A 21461-nucleotide genomic window follows, 5' to 3' on the forward strand; every position below is an offset into this window, starting at 1 on the left:
TTTACTATAGGTTTTTTACTTCCAGACCACATAGATGGGAATGGGGTTAGTTAATGATAACAGTATTAACAGGGAATTAACCACCTCTGATTTGGATGGCTGCTCAATTGGCACTAAATCATCAGTCAAATTAAAATGTGTTCTAATAAATGCCAGGAGCGTGGATAATAAGAATGATTTTTTTAGAAACTATGATAGTTGTGGAGGGCCTGATCTTACAGCCATTACAAAATCTTGGGCAAACAACGCGGATGAATCTTTCTTACACATCTTGGGACACAATACTTTAAGAAATAGATCTGATAGGAAAGGGGTTGCCAGAGAAGGGAGTGCCATAGGCCACAGAAGTGATATTGAAATTAAATGGGTTGAGCTTGAAAACAAAAAAGCATCATAAACTTATTGTAGGAGTTTGTTGCAATCCACCAAACAGGGATCCAAACTACATAACCAAACTTCATGTTGAAATTTCCTACATGTGTAAGAATAAGAGGGTTGTCACATTATGGGGGATTTCAATTACCAAAGGTATAGACTGGGAGAACCTTTCAGCTGGAGATCAATATGAAAGACTTTCTTAAATTGGTGCTCGATGATTTGTTGTATCAGAAGCCACTAGGGGTACTGTCATATTTTGGATTTACTTATCACTAGTTCCGAAAATCTTAAACATGTTTCAGTGGGGGATAAGCGATAAAATAATCATTGTATTGTTAGTTTTCTCTAACTTTCCTACCAGTAAGGTTAATAACAAAATGGTTCCTTGTTTTCAGAGAACCAACTTATATCTTTTGAGAGAAATGTAATGGGAATTTTTTAAAATCGGTTGGAATCAATCAGGATGGTAAGTCAATGGCAAGAATTTAATACGAAGCTGTCCTCTGCTTTGCACAACATCATACCCTTTGTTAAAAAAAACATGTGTTTGTACATTGCATTCCCTATGCAGACGTGCCAACTTTTGAAATCCAGAAATCCGGAGATTCTCCAGAGGGGGGTACCCCCCCCCCTCCCCCGACACTCATAGACTCGATTAAAAAAAATGTTCATAAAAAAAATTTTCGAAAAAAAATTTTTTTTTTAATAAATTAAGAAAAAGTTACATTCTCCCCCCCCACTCAAGGCAGGTTCTGTATTGCCCCTGAGAAGAATATAATTCCATGCCAGTCTTTCCATGCAGAATAAAGAAATCACATTTACATACTGTTTATAAAGTATGTGTTTTCTTTCGTGGATGCTATCAGTGATCGATAATCTTGGGTATATGAATTCTTAAAGGTTTTATATTTATCTGTATATAGCTTAAAGTTTTATATTTTCTTTCTGAAGATGTTTAATCAGAAGAAACGATTTAAAAAAATTCAAATTACAAAGCTGCGGACGAAAAAACGTGTTTACCGCGCGGCTGTTAATGGAATACAATAACGATTATACAGGAATTTCGGCAACCAAGGGCTTCCCCCTGATAAATGATTGCCGATAAATGCTACGAAAACAAAGTCGCGTCTTTGCCAGTTGCTTAAATGCGGTCACAGAGACTTTTACTTATGGCTGCTCAATGGAAATGACTACGGCTGTCCTCTATGGGTGTTTTCCCTAACGACGATGGTAATTATTGATGCCACGACAACGTGAAAGCTCGCGTAAAATCTAATTTTCTGCCAAAATCCGGAGAGCGGGAAGAAGGATGAAAAATCTGGAGTCTCCTGCTTAAATCGGGAGAGTTGGCAGGTCTGCCTATGGGTCATGGATATCATGCGTAACCTTTATCTTGAAAAGAAAAGAGCATTCAGGGAGTATAAAAGTGGATGAGGTGACTTGTTATTGTTTACTGATAAAAGAAGAGCGTTGAAGAAAGTGATAAGGAAAGGAAGTTGAATCTAGGTTGGCAGGTAACATTGGCTTGACCCAAAATCATTTTTTAGATAAGTCAATAATGGATGTAAGGGGACAGTTGCCCCCCCCCCTTTTTGATAGGAGGGTCTAGGGTAGAGAGCAATGTACACACGTGTAGTGCTTTCAATGACTTTTCACGTCAGTTTTTAATGGAGATAATGATATTCAATGTACGGGTATTGCATGGGGTAATGAAATCCTCAACAAAATTCTTGGAAGAAGTGGAGGTCCTAAATCTTCTAAAAAATGTATATGCTAGAAAAGCACCAGGACCGGATGATATCTATCCTAGGATCCTCAGGGAATGTGCTAATGAATTCTTGGGGCCAGTCGACAGATTTTCAGGAGTAGTGTTGCTGAGAATATTGTTCCAGGACATTGGAAGCTTGCTAATGCGGTTCCGATATTTAAAAAAGGATAATAGAGATGTATCCAATTATCGACTGGTGAGTTTGATGATCTCCCTCTCCAAAATTCTGGAAATGATCAAAAAGCAATTTGTGAAGTGGATAGACGAGAATACTGTATTGTCAGATAATTGGCATTGGTTCAGAAAGGAGAATTCATGTGTAACCACCCTCCTTTGCTCCTATGATCATGTGACTAAGGCTTTGGGTAAGGGCAAAAATACAGATGTTTATCTTGATTTCCAGAAGGCATTTGATAAGGTCCAACATGGTAAATTCCTGAAGCATTTACACGATATTGGGGGCAACTTGTGCTGAATTGAATAGAATCTTAGTTAAGAGATAGATCACAACTGCTTATGGCAAATAGAGAATTCTCTGATTGAACAAGCGTCCCCCAAGGATTGCCCTTGACCCTGCACTTTTTTTCACTTTTTATCAAGATCAGGATAGCAATGGGATTGTTAGGAAATTCGCAGATGACATAAAGCTAATTGTGGGTAATCAGGAATCAGTGATAAGGAGTTGCTCCAGACCAAAGCAGGATTGCAGCATGGGCAAATGAATGGAGCACGATTTTCAGCATTGACAAGTGCACGGTCGCTCATTCTGGTTCAAACAACCCACGGTTCTCTTAAGAGTTGAATGGTGTCACTATCCCCGATGCAACTAAGGTCACCAATTTGGGAATTCTCATTGACAAGTGGCTTTGGTTTTTTGAATATTGTTCAGCGGTGGTCAAAAAAACAAATAGAATGCTCGGTTTCATTTTCAAAAATGTGTCTGCATTCTCCTAAAGCCATTCTTTCACTTTTCAGAGGTTTAGTTCATGCTGGACTGGAGTATGCTGTAAGGTTTTGGAGGTCATACCTACAGAGGGACATAGACTTGGTTGAAGGGGTGCAGAGAAGAATTATGCATGTCCTTCTTGGTACACTGGGCTTGAGTTATGAAGAGACTATTTTTTGAATATATTTAAATTGGAAGAACACAAGTGTCTGGGATACGGTCAAAGTGTTTAAAATTTTCAACGGGGTGGATAGGATGGACCATGAATTATTAATACACTGTCCACCAACTGCTTTGACAAGGGGATACCAGTATCGATTGGTAAGGGGCAATTCTATGTTGTGTGGTGTCACAGGGAATTTCTTTAATAGGATAGTAAATTCTAACACAACTGAAACGTTTAAAAAGAAATGCAATAAACGTGTTGGGGTAAATTGAAAAGCAATCCATAATTCAAAAAGTACACCTGCATAAGAGTAAGAAAAGCAATTGTAAATAAGCTTGCTACATAAGATAGAACAGCTGAAGCCACACATTTTAAAACAGTTTTATACCCAGCTTACCGAACATTGGCTAAATGTTTCTTAGATTCAGACATTTTTTTTCTCTGGTTATCTTTCTGCTTCTTCTCACTTTTGATTTTTTGTAGTCTAATGCAATAAAAGCATGAATCAATACATTTAAGCTGAATAAAACATGAAATAAGGAACATAAAATCAAAACTTTGCGACATAAAACTTTGATATAAAATATATAATTCGCAGTAATAATTGAAATTTTTTGCATTATATATATATATATATTATTTTTGCAGCACAAGAAAGTGATATCTCCCCCCCCCCCAAGCATTGTGTACATATACTTGTTTTTAGATTGAATATACATAAATCACTTTCCTTCTTTCATTTTCTGACTCCAGATTGTTTTTGTGTTGCTTCACTGGGTTATTATGAACCATGAAGATTGTTGATCCTCGACAATGAGATAATTTGGTTATTATGGATAATCACAGTAATTATGCATAATTTTAAATTCATCTCATTTACAATACAACATGTTTCCCAGGAAATTTCAAAAAAGGAATTTCACAAAGATCTGAAATCTCTCCCCTTCATATATGACAATTTGCGATACAAATGTATTAGAAAATCATCTCTGTTCATTATGTAGTTTCAATCCTTCACTACATGTTTAGTAAGCAGTAAAATATAAAATCAGTTATACTTGGACCAAAATTATTTGCTTCTATTTTGAATGGAATAAAAATATATGTTGTCCCCCGCATGCCAAAAGCACAAATTTTCTTTTTTTTTTATCAGCTGGTCAGATACCTTATTTTGCCTGAAGTTTTCCCTGAAATGTAAATGTGTATCCCTATTGAAACACGAGTTACAAAACATTTTAGGGAAATAACTTTCATAGAGCAACATGGGCAAATTAAACATTCAAACATTTCCCCCACATTTTTCTTTTCCCAAGGTCATTGCACATTTGCGCTTCTGGCACGAGGGAGAGGATATATATTAATATCTTTTAAAAGAATGATATACACAACAGGAGGATTATTCCATATTAACCTTTTACAGGCCAAATTCAGATTGAATAATTTTCATTATTTTACCCTTTTAGTTTAGATATCAACCAAGAAATTCATGGGATAAAAAATGTTCTTGTATGTATTCTCCACTCAACTCATGTCTATAAAAACGTTAAAAACGAAAACAAAAAATAATTAAATTATTTTTTTATTCAAAAATAGAAGATTTTAGAAAAATAAATTGGTAGTGAAATGAATGAAATATTTGTTTTCTAACTGAGTTTGAAACCACAATGGCATTTACAAAACGTTTTCATGAATTAAAAATAGTTCTTTTTCAATGAAACCAATATTTTTTCTCAATTGGGAACATTGGCTGTTAAAAGGTTAAACTTTTCAACTTACTCTTCTGCAGACAGAGGTTTGAAATCTGCTGGGTCTTCAGGATATTGCTGAAAATAAAATATATTCAATATAAATTCAATCAACAAAAATATATTTAAACCTGATTAATGTGAAATAAAATATACAATAGGGCAGGGCTGGACAAATCCCAAGCACCAGGTAGCCATGGCGATTACAAAATTATTATTGGCACCTACATTTTTCTGTGTGTAGTTTTTAAATTGCAGGCTGAGGCTGAGAGCAGGCCAAAAATGTTTGGAATTTATATCAGCATACCAGCCAACATGAAAAAGGGTCAATATGGCCTTTTAAAGTTGAAATGGGCATTGTTTTGGTCATTTGATCATTTTTGTTGCATCACTGTCATTTTCTGACTGACCAAGGGCTAATTAGACCGGGACCTGCAATTTATTGTCGATTCTGAGTGACAGCCTTTTTTATACTCAGAGAGGTTGGTGTGCTAACCCTCGGTGTGGGACTCCCTGCAGTAGAGCAATCTTTTTCTGTGGTCACGTCAGTGTATATATTGTACCCGTGTTAAGAACGTTTCTGACAAGGACGAATCGGGTATCAAACTCGCAACACCTCTAAACATCCTTTAGTACTTTAGGCGAGTATCTTATCAAGCTGGGCTACTGCGCCCCATTATTTTGGACCTTTTTCTTTGGGCAGAACCTTTTCTGATACCTAAACATTTTTTTCTGGCACGTAGATTTTTGTGATTTGTCCAGCCTGACAATAGAGCCACCTTATCTACAAATAATTGGTTTCAGACCCTTCCCCAACAGAACAACTTTCATGACCCGAATTAGTGGGTATATACAAAGCATGGCTGCTCAAAACCTGGCCCTCAAGCCAATCTGGCACATTTATGAATTTTATTGGACCAGCCAACAAATTTTTAAAAAGTTTGTAAAATGACATTGGATGTAAAGTTGCATGTACTACTTTTACCTATTCCGTATGTATAAAAAAATCTAACTGACAAGTCTAAGCGTGTAAACTGCAACCCTGAGAGTATGTCAGTTTGTTGATTTTTTAAAATCCATCTAAATTTATGGGACACTTTGCATTGCAGAAAATATATTGAAAATTTTTTTGAAAAATCATTAAAGCCTTTTCTCACAAACATTAAGCCAATCAGTGTCTATATGATTGAATCGTGTTGCAATACATAACCAATTGATGTAATAAGTTCGAAAACCCTTTAAAATTTTTTTCTACAAAGCTTTTTTTTCATTCTTGCCAGAATCTAAATTGTTACTCTGCTCAAACTAGAATGCCAAGTTATTGATCTATCAGGCAATTTATAAAAACTTAGTTATATAGTTACAAATTTGCAATGACCATAAATTTGAAAAAAAAAGACATTGCTACTCGAAGTGAAAAATATTAAAATTTACTGGAATTTGTTTTTGAAGAGGTCTGCTCTACATTGACATCAAAATTCTTGGTTTGAATACATAGCTTGTGCTATTCATTCTTTTAATGCAAAATTTTCATTGCTTCTGTAATGAATCTTAAAGCAATTTGTTAATTTTCGTGTGCACTTTTCATTACAGTGTTAAATTTCAGGGGTACATTAACAAAAAATAGGAAGTGCAAATATTTTGATTAACAAATAAATCTGTCTCAAGCTTCACATTATGAAGCTGAACGTTTCCTGGAAAAAGATACTTTTGTGTTTACACTTACTAAAAATAAAACAAAATTATAAAATAAAATTTGATTGTTGTTTAAACTTTGAATCCATCAAAAATATAAAATTACTGAAGTATTTCAACCTTGTGATAGACAAAACAAGAAAAATGTAATTTAAACTTACTTTTCTGCATGCTGGACACAGACCATTTTCATCAGTCCTGATTCTATGCCAACAAAATCTGCATATCTGTTTATTAAAATGATGGAAAATTAAGATTGAAGAAATTATTAACCTTAATAATTAATGGTCTATGGAAGGTTAAAATATTCATGGGCTCAAATATATTACTTTCAATAAGTTCTTGAGAATTTGATATACTTTTTAATCATAAAAAAAAAAAACAAGTTAAGCAATTTTCTATCAGGGAAAAAAAATTACATCAGGGAAGTTTAAGTTACTGCAATAAAGCTAGTTACCCGGGATATGTAGTTACAATCCTTACATTCTTAGTAACACAAGAGGCATTAGCATGCAGTAATTGGTTACTACTAGCAAGAAAGATGTCGTGAGGGGTGGAGCTTTTGGTAAAACTGAATTTTGCCAAATAATCACCAGGAGAGTACTTTTTATATTACTTCAAATTCAAAAGTCGTATCCTTCTCTTCCATGAGCTCATTCACAAAAGATAATGTATATATAATATCGCCCCTTTGGGTCTCGCGTTACATATTTCCGATGTCCTGATACCCCCCAAGTTAACTAGCTACGCTAGGTCCTTCCCCCAAGTGAAGATCTGGTTGTGTCAGTATGACTTTATGACTTTTGTGATTCTCTTTATGTTCAATGTATGTGATTATTCATTGCAATGAAATGATTGTATTTTAATACCTTGTTTCATTAGTGGAGGGTCGCAGACTTCCACTGGTTACGTATAAACCATTGTCTTGGTCTCACCCTCAATAGCCTTACTGATATTGTGGGTAAAGTCTGGCCAGCTTCCTTCATGATTATCAAACTGTTGCCAACCAAAAATACAGACTACCTGAAATAATTGTTTTTGTGTCGCAACATGCAAATCAACAGATTGATGTCATAATTTTCCCGGTATGTGCTGGAGGAAACACGTTCCTTCAGTGCGCCGAGAACAAACCTGTTCTCAACTACTATTAATAGGCCTCGATAAACCAGAAGCATGGCATTTATTCTTCTTCTCGACTTTGTTTCGAGTTGACTCAATGTATCTGATGAGTTGATAACTTACATTAGTATAGGATCAAAACAACAAATTGTTAGTGTAACTCCTTGGTGCTAAGCATAGTTTTAATACTCCGGCTGGTCGATATAAGTCATGTTTTCCTAGTCAGTTTATTTTTACTTTGCTATATGTTATAGTCAACTCAAAGTACCTCCTGAAGGTACCAGATGATCAACAGGGTGTTCCAGAAATTTAGAATCATGCAAGAGCCTTAGAAGGTGATCAACCGTAATATTCCAGGTGTTCATTGTCATCGTGATGAATTATTGGATGTGATCCTGTGTGCTCAACTGGTGCGTTTGAGATCGGAAATGTATTTCTTCATACGTGGTTCCTGAGATGAACTTTAATTGAGAACTTTCATCTCTCTTGAGTGTGTGAAGTCAGATTGTTGTTGTCGCCATTGTGGATATAAAGATGTCCAACTGAATTCATCGATAATCTACAGTTGAATTGGGTGAGACTGCTCCTGTATTCGTTTGATTTAGGAACTATCTGATGTTGAAATCAGTTAAGTTAAAAATTGAAACTTGAAATATAACTCCGCTAATAATGTGCTAAATAAATGTGTTGGTTTGAAACTTGCTGTAGTTCTATTGTGAAATCTCTCTACTTTCACATAACTTTTTTTTTTTAAATAAACGTGATCCTCACGTATTCCCAACGGATCAGCATGATCCATCCAGGGAATTTGTTAGTGTTAGTAAACATCCATGCCCGAACCGGGATTCAAACCAAGACCTGCACAGTGAGAAGCTAGTTCCCTAACCACTCGACTGCCAAGCAGCTGTCATTATGTTATGTCATAATGTTATATATTAAGACATTGTATGAGGTTGGTTCAAAAAGTATCCAATCATAGTTTTCCCTGTGCAAACGAACAAAGCTACGGAGGCATGGTTTGACACATATATGTAGGCAATCCCAGTGCACATGCTTGAATTTTTTCCTGCCTGCAGAAGCTGTCAGTTCTGGCACTCCTCCAATGAGAGAGGAAGTGTCAGTGAGTGCCATTGCATTCACGTTTTTTGACAAAATGACAGAAAAATTAAACGCTACTGTATTAACCTTGATGCAGCTGCCACTTGCAACACAGAACCTCTTGGTAGTACTCCTAGGTGATGGCTGTGGTGTGTACTTCAGCATATTCTATGCAAACTCCAAATGAAGTTTGCATCTGATCAATCATTAGCAGCTTTGGCATAAACTTTGCAGAGATTTTCTTGAAGTCCAAATCGTTAGTCAAAATGCAATAAACGGATCCAATGCTAATGCTCGCCTCATCTGCAAGTTTTCTGATCGCGATTCAACAATCCTGCATCATGTCCATATCTGGTCAATGACTCATTTCTGGATGTTGAGGGCAAAGCAGAGAGTGCTTCACTCTCCACTGAAGTGCAGTCACTCTTTTATTGGTGCACAGTGCCTATTATTTTGTCTCTGGAGACCTGTTGAATCTTGTGGATTGTTATAACTCGGGAATCACAAACCTTCACACAAAATTTAATGCAGTAGCATTGTTCAAGTTTTTCTGTTATTTTGTCAGAATCAGAAAATGTGACGGCACTCATATACACTTACTCATCGGTAATGTGTAGATGATTGAGTAAAGAGTTGAGTGTACAAATTCTGCATAACGTATTTCCACATGTTCATTTGTACTTTATAATTTCTATATAACAAGAAAGCTGAACTACCTCATTATATGAAGCAATATAGACTAAAAGGATTTAGGTATGGAACAGCTTGAAACTGTTTTTGAAATGATTTGAATATATATAGGCCCCTAAATGGGTTGTCTATTCCAAAAATGGTAAAGAATAACTATGGACTGTCCATTAGGTGCTTGAACCTGGGGCTAAGGCTATTTCACCTCCCAAAATAATAAATGAATTACAATCAATGTATCCCCTCCTCCTACATATGGGCTTGATGAGTCCATGTATACTGGCAACTTTCAGCTCCCCCTTCTACACCTCTACTGCAACCAACAAGGAATTTTCTCAGACCATGTGCAGACTAAAACCACATAAACTGAAAATACTTGGAAAATTTTATTTAATAAATTCACTCACCTGATAACCACAGGTACAAGGAAAAAAGTTTAGATCATCCACTTCAAATGGCTCCATGCATAATGGACACTATGAGTAAATCACAAATTTAAATTAAGATTAAAATATTACACAAAAACTAAAATCGAAAAAAAAAATTAGATAAAATACATACGAACACATAGTTAAAACATGAGAAACAAAGTGTTAACGTAAAATCTTGTTAAGTTAATGGATTGAGCGATTTAACATTGTCTATTTAAACACATTGACCCAGAAGAAATGAACTACTTCTACTTATATAACTTCACTTTATTTTTTTTTGTTATTATAACATGGAAGCATTTTCCTTTATTTTTCCCTACATAGGTTCTATGTCTAGTCATGTTATGAATGCACTAACTATATGGATATAAAGACAAATTTCACAGAGGATAAATTTTGCAGAAAGATAGCACAGTGGACATAAAGACAAAGCAGGCCACTTATTCAAAATTTACTTTGCATCTTTTAAGCTTAATCCTACTCAGAACAACAATAGTGATGGATATGCACAACCAAAAAAGCATATGGTCAAATAATAACTAAGCCACTTCGTGGAGAAGTTTGCCTTTTATAACTACATAAAATAAACTTATTCCATAAATATTTCAATTTTTTTCATGTTTTCCTCCATGTTGTAAATTGTAACACAATTGACACGTTTAAAAAGAAATACGATAAACATGTTGGGGTAAATCGAGAAGCTATCCATTCTTAGAATAAGACAACCATAAGTATTCTTTATGGGCATTGTATAATATTTTATCATGTGTATATATTGTTTGTAATTTGTGTTAATTGCATTTTTAATTGGGTTGCTGTATTTTTGAAACATATGACAACCATATTTTTATGGGCATCTTTTTATCAGCCACCTCGTTGGGCATTTTGCCTGTTGTGGCGTTGTATTTGTATTTGTATAAAATCCTACCCTACACACGGCATGGTTCTACATCTTTTCAAAAACTTGGCTTTTTATTCACACCTAGCTTAATTTGTTTTGTCAAGCGCTTTTTTATATTTATTAGCCAAAATATTTTTACTCATTTTGTTCAATATAATTTTAATCACAAATTTAAATTCAGATCAAAATATTACAAAAACCTGTTGTATTAGGGTTGTTGAATAGTCTTTACTTATTAACTAGAAGACCCTTTAATTGCCTCATTATGAGGACTTGAAGGAATCGACTAGGAGTAGAGGCATAACGTTCAATCTGCATGTTCTCGTGGTGCAGCCTGTAAGTAGCCATGCTTAACATGTAGTGAACGGATGCGGATGGGCTTCCTCCAACCCGCACTGGCCAGCGTGGAGAATTATGGCCAAAAACCCTCTAAAAAGAAATATGAACTCTGTCAATAAACTAAGGCCTTCAGTCCCCAGCAATCTGAGTGTCCCTGGTTACGGCAGCAACCAGCAAGACATGAAGACAGAGGGTGCTAAGAATCTGAGTTGGACTAGGTTGCCATGAGATGATGACTTTGGCCACGTATCTCTTTCTTCAGAAAATTGTTTGCAGGAGGTGGAAGAACTGGAAAGAATAAATTAGGACATCTTAGGCATCTGTGAAATAAGAAAAGGAAAGGAGAAAATCGAACTTGCCAGTGGACATGTACTTTACTACAGAGGAACAGAATGGAAAAACCAGTGAGTAGGATTTCTTATTCATAAAAAGTGGAAAAATCACATCGTTGAGCTAGATAGTACATCTGATAGAGTTGCAAAGCTGGTTATGCAAATATCAAGCAGTACCGGATACAGATTATACAAGTCTATGCACCAACAAGCTATTCTGAAGTATAAGACTTTTATGAAGAACTAAACAAGCTGCATAGTAAAGGAAACCATCATATCAAAATAGTAATGGGTGACTTCAATGCCAGAATTGAAGAGAAGAAAAAATAGTGAAAGCTCAGTTAGAAGTCATGGTTATGGTGTACTAAACGACAGAGGAAACAGACTCATCGAATTTGCAGAGCGCGAACAGTTATGCATCATGAATTCATTTCTTAAGAAACCCCAAAGAAAGTGGACCTGGAGAAGCCCAACTGGAGCAACTAGTGAGATTGCCTTCATCCTATCTAATAAGAAGCATACCGTCCATTCACCGTCCATTGCACGGTTCCATTCGGCATATATACGCTCTAGCGAAGGAAAATCTCTATCTCCTCTGTAGCTTAGTGGTCAGAGCACTCGTCCGGCAATCGAGGGACCCGGGTTCGACTCCCGGTAGAGGCAGAGATGAGTTTTTTCCTTCCTTAAAAAATTAACATCTCAAATAATAAATATCTTCACAACATCCAGTCTTCTGTATATCTTGTAAGAAGCATATGATCCAAGACTGCAGTGTTCTCAACAAATTCAATACAGGAAGTGATCATAGACTGGTTAGATGTCGAATAAGACTTAACACTAGAATGGAAAGAGCGAAACTTATCAAAAATAGAAAAACTCATCGATATGGTAAAGCTTCAAGAACATCGATATAAGTTCCAGTTAGAGCTGAAGAACTGATCTGATTTACTATATAACACCACTGAGGATGAACAAGATGTCACCATGATGAACAAAACTTTAACCACTACCCTAAAAGAAGTAGAAAAAGAAGTCGCTGGAGAAAAAGAAATCAAACCAGTGAAGAAAGAAACAAAGAAACTTATGAAAGACCAGAGAGAATTTCAGATTAAGAAGAATGACCCTAAATCAAAAGTGGAATATGGAGAACTTCGCAAGACAGTACAAAAGTGGATTACAGAAGATGTCAGGAAGTTTAATTGCGATATTGTAAAGAAAGCATTGGAAGATAATAGCTTAAAATCAGCAAAATGAAAACTGTAGGGAGAAAGGAAATTTTTGCACTAAAAAGGAAAGATGGAACCATCACAAAAGATGGAAATGAAATCATTAGTATGGTTGAGGAATTTTATAATACTCTATACAAACATGAACAGGATTGGAACAAAGGAAAGGGAGCAGGAAAAAAAGAAAATGGAGCCGAATTTGTACAAGTAGCACCTGTGCTGAAAGAGGAAGTCTATAAGGCTATAAGATGTATGAAAAAAGAGAAATGCCCAGGTGAAGATGGGGTTTCGATAGACATTATTAAAGAAGCAGGAGAAGAATTTTCCAGTATGCTAGCTGCCTTGTTCACAAATTGTCTCACAAAATCGGATGTACCTGAAGATTGGAATAGCGCAATGATGGTTCTTCTTTACAAAAAGGACGAAAAAGAGGATATCAGGAACTATCAACCAATCAGTCTCCTATCAGTAATTTATAAAATCCTCACCAAAGTGCTGAGATATACGCTTGAATCCAAAATGAACGAAGCTCAACCAAAAGAACAGGCAGGATTTCAAAGTGGATTCAGTACAATGGATCACATCCAAACAATCAGGGAACTTATAGAGACAAGGAATACGAATTATCATTGTTTATGGCCTTCATTGTTTTTGAGAAAGTGTTTGACTCTGTCTTCACATCTGCTGTTGTTAAAGCTCTAGATATAATTGGGGTAGAGAAGACTTACATCAATATAATCAAGAAAATATGACAAAGTAACTGCAACGATTAATTTAGATAAAGGGAAAGCAAAGGTTAAACTCAGAAAAGGAGTCAGACAAGGTGATACTATCTCACCAAAACTCTTTACTGCTGTTTTAGAAGTAGTATTCAGAAAACTGGATTGGGATAAAAAAGGAATTAAAATAAATGGAGAATTTATTTTAATAAATAAACAGACAACACAAAGGAGCATGGAAAAATGTATGCTAGGCATCACAAGGAGAGACAGAAAACGAATCACTTGGATATGGAACCACACAAAGGTATACGATATCATAGAAATAATCAAACGTTTGAAATGGAAATGAGCTGAACATATTGCAAGACAGGACAACAGATAGACCACAAGTATTTTAGATTGGTACCCCCATGGTGTTAAACATCCAAGAAGGCGTCCCACACAAGATGGATTGACGAGATCAGGAAAGAGGCAAGAGTCAACTAGATGGCTAAAGCATCAGACACAGCAGAATGGAAAAATTTAGAGGAGACCTTCATCCAGCAGTGGATTGAAACGGTTGTTGATGATTAAACCAAAATTGAATAAAATGCATTCAAACACTCGCCTTTATATATTTAACCTGTCATATATTTGTATAATTTTTTGTCGCATTAAACCTTGGGACCAAAGTGTTTGTGAAAACTTTTAACAAGACCTGTTTGAAATTTTAATGCTGGCCAGTTATCAGGATGATCAGCAATTGGTGATAAAAAAACCAGCAAAAACAGAAATTTTTTATTCAAAAGGGCTCCGCGAGTCAAAAAAGGTTGAGAACCGCTGCACTATCCTAACGAGAATTTAGACAACTGACTTATGCAAAGATGAATTTAGGGAAAAAATTTAACAGCCTCTGAAGGAAATTGAACTACCGTGCCCTTTCACAATCTAGGCAAGTGCACTAGATCAGTGTTTCTCAACTGCCGGGCCCTCATATCAATGAAACCAGGCCATGAGGAGTTCATTGTTTCATTTTTACCCATTTATTTCACATTAACTATGCATATGGCTGGGCTTTTCAAGCACAAAAAATAGATCAACCGGGTCGCAGGCTTCCAAAGGTTGAGAACTACTGCACTAGACTACTATGCTACAGAAGCAATGTGTGTAGTATTAAGAAGTATAGCTTATAACACGCTACTAGCAGAGTCAGTTCTGACTGCCCATTGTCCCCCTTACATCAGAAAAATCAATGTGCAAAATTTTAATTTTTGGGTTTATCAGCTGGTCCAATCATTTATTGTGCTATTCAAGTTTGCCAAAAATGTAAATGTCTACCTCTTATTGCAAGAAATTTTAAAAAACATTTTAGTAAAACAACTTCCTTAGCCCTTACAGAGGCAATCCCAAGATATTAAGTCTTCTTAAAACTCTTATTTTGGCAATCTTAAGCCTAGCTAGTTCTATACAAAGAGCTTTGCCCGATAACATGTTTTCCTTCCCCACCCTGTCAATCAACTGCCAGTGGGCGAAGTCAGCTTTAGTTAAAAATCTGATAGAAAAAAAGAAGAAAGATTTTTGTTTTCTTTTGCAGTAGTAGTATACGATTATATGTACAGCATAAGTAAAAAAAAATTATAGTTCTTTGTGTGTTTTTTTTATTATTTTGTGTTAAGGAGAGGGGCATTTATAAGCTCACGCAATCTGAAAAAAATATATTTTTGAAAATAGGTGGCAATTTCTAGAAGGTTTAGTGATTTCCACTGTGGCAGTAATGTGGATCAGGAAAATTTGAAAAAGAGCTTAAAGCAGATCCCCAAAGCAGAATTTTTTACCTATTTCTGCAATGAGCCCTCGGCTGACTGGAAATGTTCTGTGGCGAAAATTTCCATCATAGTGTTCTCTACACTTTTATGTCTCCAGATTGTTCAGCAACGTACATTGCAGATTTCAATATATTCTGCTTTAGGGACATGGATAGAGTAATCATTCAAACATTGTGCGAATTTCAAAAACTTGGAAAACATTCATATTTCTGGCATGGGGGGAATAAGCTCTGAGGAAAGAAAAATATTCATTGCCTCTGTAGTGCAGTGTTTCTCAACCTTTTTCTACCCATGGCCCCATGACTTTTAGTCCCAACTCCTCCCCCTCATCATCCAGAAAGAAGACCCTTTTTATTTATTGAATTTAACTTTCTGCTTATTATAAAACTATATAAAAATTTTATTCACTCTAAATTTACCAAAGTTGATCCACAAGCCCCTGGACAAGATTTCGGTGAACCTCCCTCTTATGAGGGAAAGGAAGGTTTCCACGCTGGCCCGTCACAGAATCATAGGTCTGGGCAAAAAGGTTTTCTGGGAGCCTCTCGTACTCATCTAAAAGGGTTTTTTTTTGCATACTTCAGCTTGATAGTATTGGATTTCATCATGTGCACAAGACCCATGCAGTAAGATGGGGCCGTGTTCTATGGGAAAAAATTCTGATGGATTCTGAAAATATAGATACAGTTTTTCCCCACCATATTTCATTTAAAATATTCATTTCTTCACATCAGATTTTTATAAAAGCACTTTGTGCACCCCCCCCCCCCACCTTCCCACACAATTTTCACCCACGGCTTTCTTAGGACATTTCAGTACCACATGGGAGCCATATGGCCATGGGCCCCTGGTTGAGAACCACTGGCCTAGTGCACTAGCCTGATTACGAGGGAATGGTGGTTTGAATCCTTGCAGAGGCAGTTTTCTTCCTGAGTAATTTTTTTTTCTTAAATGTTGTATAAGCCCTTGTATTTTTACTTTATGTCCTAATGACAAGACAAAATCTCAAGTCTTACACAAATTGAAAGTGAAAATGTTTGGCCATATTGCTATATTCATGTAATGTAGAGATAATCATGTTTCACACCAACTTGATGCTTTTGACTAGGCCGACCATATTTCAAGAAAAATATAGCAAATCTGGGTCTTAAATACAGGAATTTGCAAATTATTGAAAAAAAATATGCCAAAGTTAAGCAATGCTGCCAATCACTACTAACATCACAGAAAAATAACTAATCATTGAAAATTAATAATGCAAAAAAATTGGTGTATAATTTAAAAACTAAGAAACCAATGAGATGAAAATCCTTATTAATAAATTATTGTTTTACAGTACCAGTCATTCATGAGGGATAATTAATGCCATTGACACTTAGGGGCGATTCAAGTATTACGTAAGCAGATTTTCAGCCATTTTTGACCCCCCCCCCCCTTGTCAGCAAAAGTCAACAAAACACTGGCCCTGATGCATGCTGTAAAGTGTGTAAGTGATGCAAGAACTATATTTCATGTTTTAGAAGTATGCTGCCATCCACCATCTTCCACACTGAACGTAAAAGTAGCAGATGTCTGAGTTTTCATGATTAGGTACGTATCGTGTTGAAGGTCCGCCTACTTTCTGTGAAGATTTTTTTTTAATGGGGACTGCCTCGCTTTCATGCCTCTAAACAGGAAAACCACAAAAAACAACTTTTGCTAAACTTTACTGCCACATTTCTTGAACAGGTTTGTTTCTCCCCCCCCCCCCCCCCGTTTAATTCCATGCATTTACAATGGAATGTATTACAGATAGGGACATACGTAGGACAGACATTTGGAAGGGCACAAGGAATTTATCCCAGAATGTTTGGTGTGCGAGTTAACCCACAAAAAATATTTTAAATTATCAGAAATTGATTTAGATAGCATACAACATTATTTTAAATGTTTGTTTTGTTACAAAAATATTTAAAAATATTTTTAACCTTGATCATCTTAACAGACGGGGCATAAAGGAATGGGTCACTTCTGCCATTCCACCATAGGTGCCAGAACCTAGAGGCTAAAGCCACATTTGAGTCCCCCCCCCAATAATTTATGAAAAAACAATGCCATGCACCTTCCGTCTCCTGTGTACACACTTGAGTCCCGTATATACAGGACGACCAGTAACTTCCAGCTCCCCCAATGTTTTCGTGTTAGCGCTTTTGCTTCCTGTGTATGCCTCTGATTACAGACCAACTTTTTTTACTTGATCAATGTAAACTTGACATAAATTTAAAGCAAAAAATTACCTCCAAATTCTGATCCTCGTTGAGAGCCATAATGTTTTTGAATGTCTGTAAACTGACAAAAATACAAAAAAAGATAACCTCAGATATAATTTAATATTTACTAATAAGAATGAGAAATTTAAACTGATAAAAATTACTCATATTCAATAAACTGTCATTAGACTAATACCAAAAAGACATGACATATCTAATGTAGTAATCTGATAATATTCATTTATTTTTTCCCAACCTCTACTGAAGTAGGAATACGAATCGAAAAACAAAATGCAGGTGCAACTAATTTTTCTATGCTATTGTTATTTTGATTGAGATTACTTATTGAGTCTTGGCCCAACATTTATATGCCTTTCTCCAAAACTTGCTTTTAATATCAACAGAACAAAAGAGAAATATTGCCTTTCTGTATGAGATAACACTCATCCTCTACACTGCAGCATGGAAACACGATTTTCTCATTAAGTTTAAATGAAAGCAGCTGAAACATACAGCCAAGACTTTGTCTCTTTCGACAAATGGAGCTGTAATTGAGAAGTTAGATTTCAAAATGATGAGGAGCTAAGAAAACCAAAATACTTATATGGTTAGACCATAATGATCAAATTCACCACTCTTTGCCTGAAGACTTAAAAATCAGTAAATGCTAAGTCTGGACTAAGCATTTCAACTGCTCCCATAAAATTTGTGGAAGATTTTTGTCTGTATTCCAGTGCAAGGCAAACATTATTGTGGAAAAAAGACATTTCTTTTGTCCTGTATTGATACTGGCATCAGCTTCTTTTAGGAGGGTATAGGACAACTCATTTTAAAATATGATAAATACCTAAATCTTTTTTGGAGGACTTAATTAGTCTATATAATAGTATGAGGGACGAGCTTTGTTGTGAAAGTTAACATTCCTTTTCTTTTGTCTTGTATTGACACTGGTATCAGCTCTTTGAGAAGGTTATAGAATAATTCATGTTAAAGTATGATAAATGCCTAAATCGAAATAGCAGTTATGTAGAAAAGTAACAGAGTTCTACCCTACATTTTCTATACAACAAGGTTTGTAGATTCCTTTGTTTTTTCCCCTACTGGAGAAAAAATACACTATCTTGATCTGCAATATTGATTTTGTAAAGCACTGGAGGCTGAATGTAACATTCTAATCTACTTCACTTCAGTAGCATATTAAGTTTGGATACATGGTCACCTCATGTGCATTATTATCTTACATCTTCAATATTTCATACAAGTTTTTTTTCAAGTAAGGAAGAGGGTTACAGATGTCCTATCGAAGAAGTTCTAGATTAACGATTTCAAAACTTGACAGAAGGGACATGCATATGTCAGCAATCAAAAACCCCTAAAAAAATAGTGCTGGATCAAATGTTATCAACAAAGTTATCATATAACAAAGATAATACAGGATTATTTTTCGACAATAACAAAATATCTTGACATATAATCCTTTATATCCTTAATAATTGAGAATTAAAATACGGAAAGACCAATACCCTCTGTACTGGACGGGAGGGAAAGGGGTAACGTCCTGTTGATGCAACACAAAAACAATTTAAGAATTTTTATGTTATCAAACAAATATGAAAACTGAAATTGACAATTTATACATACTTCGGAGGAATCGAAGAAGCTGAATTAAAAATATTATACAATAGTTGTATAGCGCAACTGTATGACACACATAGACCAGAGACTTAAATTGCACTGCTCACCTGTCAATTCGATCAACTATTCTCATGAATGAATGCGCACGCGCCGTCAGTCACGTAAGTTTCCCGGATGACGAAAATATTTCATTTATTTTTCTCTACCTATACATCAATATCAAGTTTTATTTTTGAACTGAAATATACGTCGTTAGTGACTTCAATGAATATCAATCAAAATTAAATTTTAACATGTGAATTGATTCATAAAATTAGATGTTTTTTTAATTGATAAGTAGCTTGTAGACAGCATCAGGTAAATGCGTGGGATCTGCACTATGGAGTTTTCAGTTTTTGACGAAATATGTTCAGTTTCGGATTGAAAATTACATGTTTCTTCAAAAATAAATAGAAATCGAGATGAAACTGAATGCGAAAAATGCATCGGATGATTTGAAGTTGTTAGGACATCGCTAACAAGCCCGTCATTTAGGGGTGGCTGGCTTTTGAAAATACACTAAAAATGGTATATATATATATATATATATATACATACATTGAGTACATGTGCTTTGTATTTTGTACTTTGCCCCGGAAAAAGTACCCCCCCCCCCCCGGAAAAAGTTGAAATGACGGCCCTGATCGCTAATGTTTCGCCCTGAAGTATTTTTATGGGGCGTTTTTGATCGTAACGTGGACGCATCTCTTGTGGAGTGTGATTGGCTGATCGGATGTTGGTTCGATATTGAAGAGGGTTGAACTTATAAATAGATTTTGTATATTTTAATTTACACATAGCCTTCTATTGTATTTTGTTATTTTCATGTGTGCTTTCATCACAAACATTCGGTTTCTAAATCAGCAGAAGTACAGTGTATCCTAGACATTTGTAAATTGTTTAAAAATTTAAGAAATTGGTGCTTTTGAATGTGGTTTGCGAAAAAATAATTCTCACGAAGGTGGTTTTTTTAATACCGAAAAGAATTAAGCCAAATTTTTGTCGACAGAGGGCGCTTCACGAAAATAAATCACTGGAAATATGCAGATCAGAGTCCTTTAAACCTTTTTCTTTATTTCTCCTTTCAATTCAAAGTGAAACGCATTTTTTGTCTCCCTAGCAAAAATTCACCAAAAGTGGAAGATTTGCGATCATATCGGGGAAAGAGATTATTCTAGTCAGATTTTTTTTCAAATATATTCTTGGTTTCAAAACAGGTTTTCGACACGGTTTGCTAAATGAAGATGGAAGTATATCATCGAGCTTATATTACTGGAGGGAGTATGACGTCAGCGGTCTCCGCCTTGGCAGGGCGGCCGATCTATTCTACCAACATCACGTGACTCGGTGAAAACAAACACGATCCCCTACAGAGATCAATGTTAAAATTGCCGATTTTAGCATAGAAATGCGGAAATTTAGTGGGGTTTTCCGCCACATCAATAATTTTAAAAATTGAATTGAGTTTTTGATTTTCGAAATATTGAGTTCGCTTAGAAATACGAAGCCCAGAAAATTGAATATAAATAATGAGCCAGAACCACATTTGAAGTGGATATCCATGCAATAACATTAATTTCAGCTTTTTGTTTATATCTTCTCAAGCACGAAAATGAGAATTAATGTCTCCGTATTGTCTTATATTATCCAATTGCATCAATCCATATTGTTTAGGATGTTTTGAAATTAATTATGGGCCCATATAAATTACATTGAAGAAATTCCGCAACGTTAATTAAGCATTTTTATTGCCACAAAAAAACATGTTTATTGATGTCAGGCGTCAACTTGTGTTCCTACAAAAAGTTTATCCATATGTCTCATCTTTTGGAAGGTAGATGGCAGTATCTTCTGAAGAGTTTGTCCCATGACATAGGGTTACCAACCATCCTCCTTTTTGGTGTCATTCAGAGCATCCTCCTACGTTTCGAAAAATTCGTCCTTTTGTCCTCCTTTTTAGGTTTCCAAAATGGTTTTTTTTTCAATCTAAAACATATATCTCTTCATTGGTAAGAGTATTTGCATTTGTGTTTTTTCCCCACTCATTTTTACACGCTCTGACCAACGCCCTCGAAATTCTCAGACGAATCCAAGTTCCCTTGAAGCAGGGCAGATGCTATTATAACCATGGCCCAACTTGCCCGAGGATAATATGAAAAAGGCAGTTGGAAAAACAGCTC

General features: G+C 35.6%; 1 protein-coding gene across 3 annotated transcripts in view; it reads right to left on the minus strand.

The window, feature by feature from the left end:
- The window catches only part of LOC149065720 (uncharacterized), a 79779-nt gene extending 60403 nt beyond the window's left edge, over positions 1 to 19376 (minus strand). For 2 of the 3 annotated variants that reach the window (XM_089253737.1, XM_089253739.1), the window contains exons 1-6: positions 19350 to 19368; positions 17635 to 17686; positions 10010 to 10078; positions 6860 to 6925; positions 5035 to 5081; positions 3656 to 3742 (exon numbers count right to left, since the gene is read on the minus strand). In XM_089253737.1, the coding sequence (XP_089109863.1) occupies positions 3656 to 3742; positions 5035 to 5081; positions 6860 to 6925; positions 10010 to 10078; positions 17635 to 17664 (299 nt within the window). In that variant the 5' untranslated portion in view covers positions 17665 to 17686; positions 19350 to 19368. Of the gene's footprint in view, positions 1 to 3655; positions 3743 to 5034; positions 5082 to 6859; positions 6926 to 10009; positions 10079 to 17634; positions 17687 to 19248 lie in introns of all 3 variants that reach the window. The other variant, XM_089253738.1, reaches the window with a different exon arrangement.
- Positions 19377 to 21461: the final 2085 nt, after the last annotated feature.

This window comes from Pholcus phalangioides, unplaced genomic scaffold, assembly GCF_987345545.1.
Source record: "Pholcus phalangioides strain wild (caught in Gottingen) unplaced genomic scaffold, Ppha-v1.0 ptg000039l_1, whole genome shotgun sequence".
Taxonomy (NCBI): Eukaryota; Metazoa; Arthropoda; class Arachnida; order Araneae; family Pholcidae; genus Pholcus; species Pholcus phalangioides.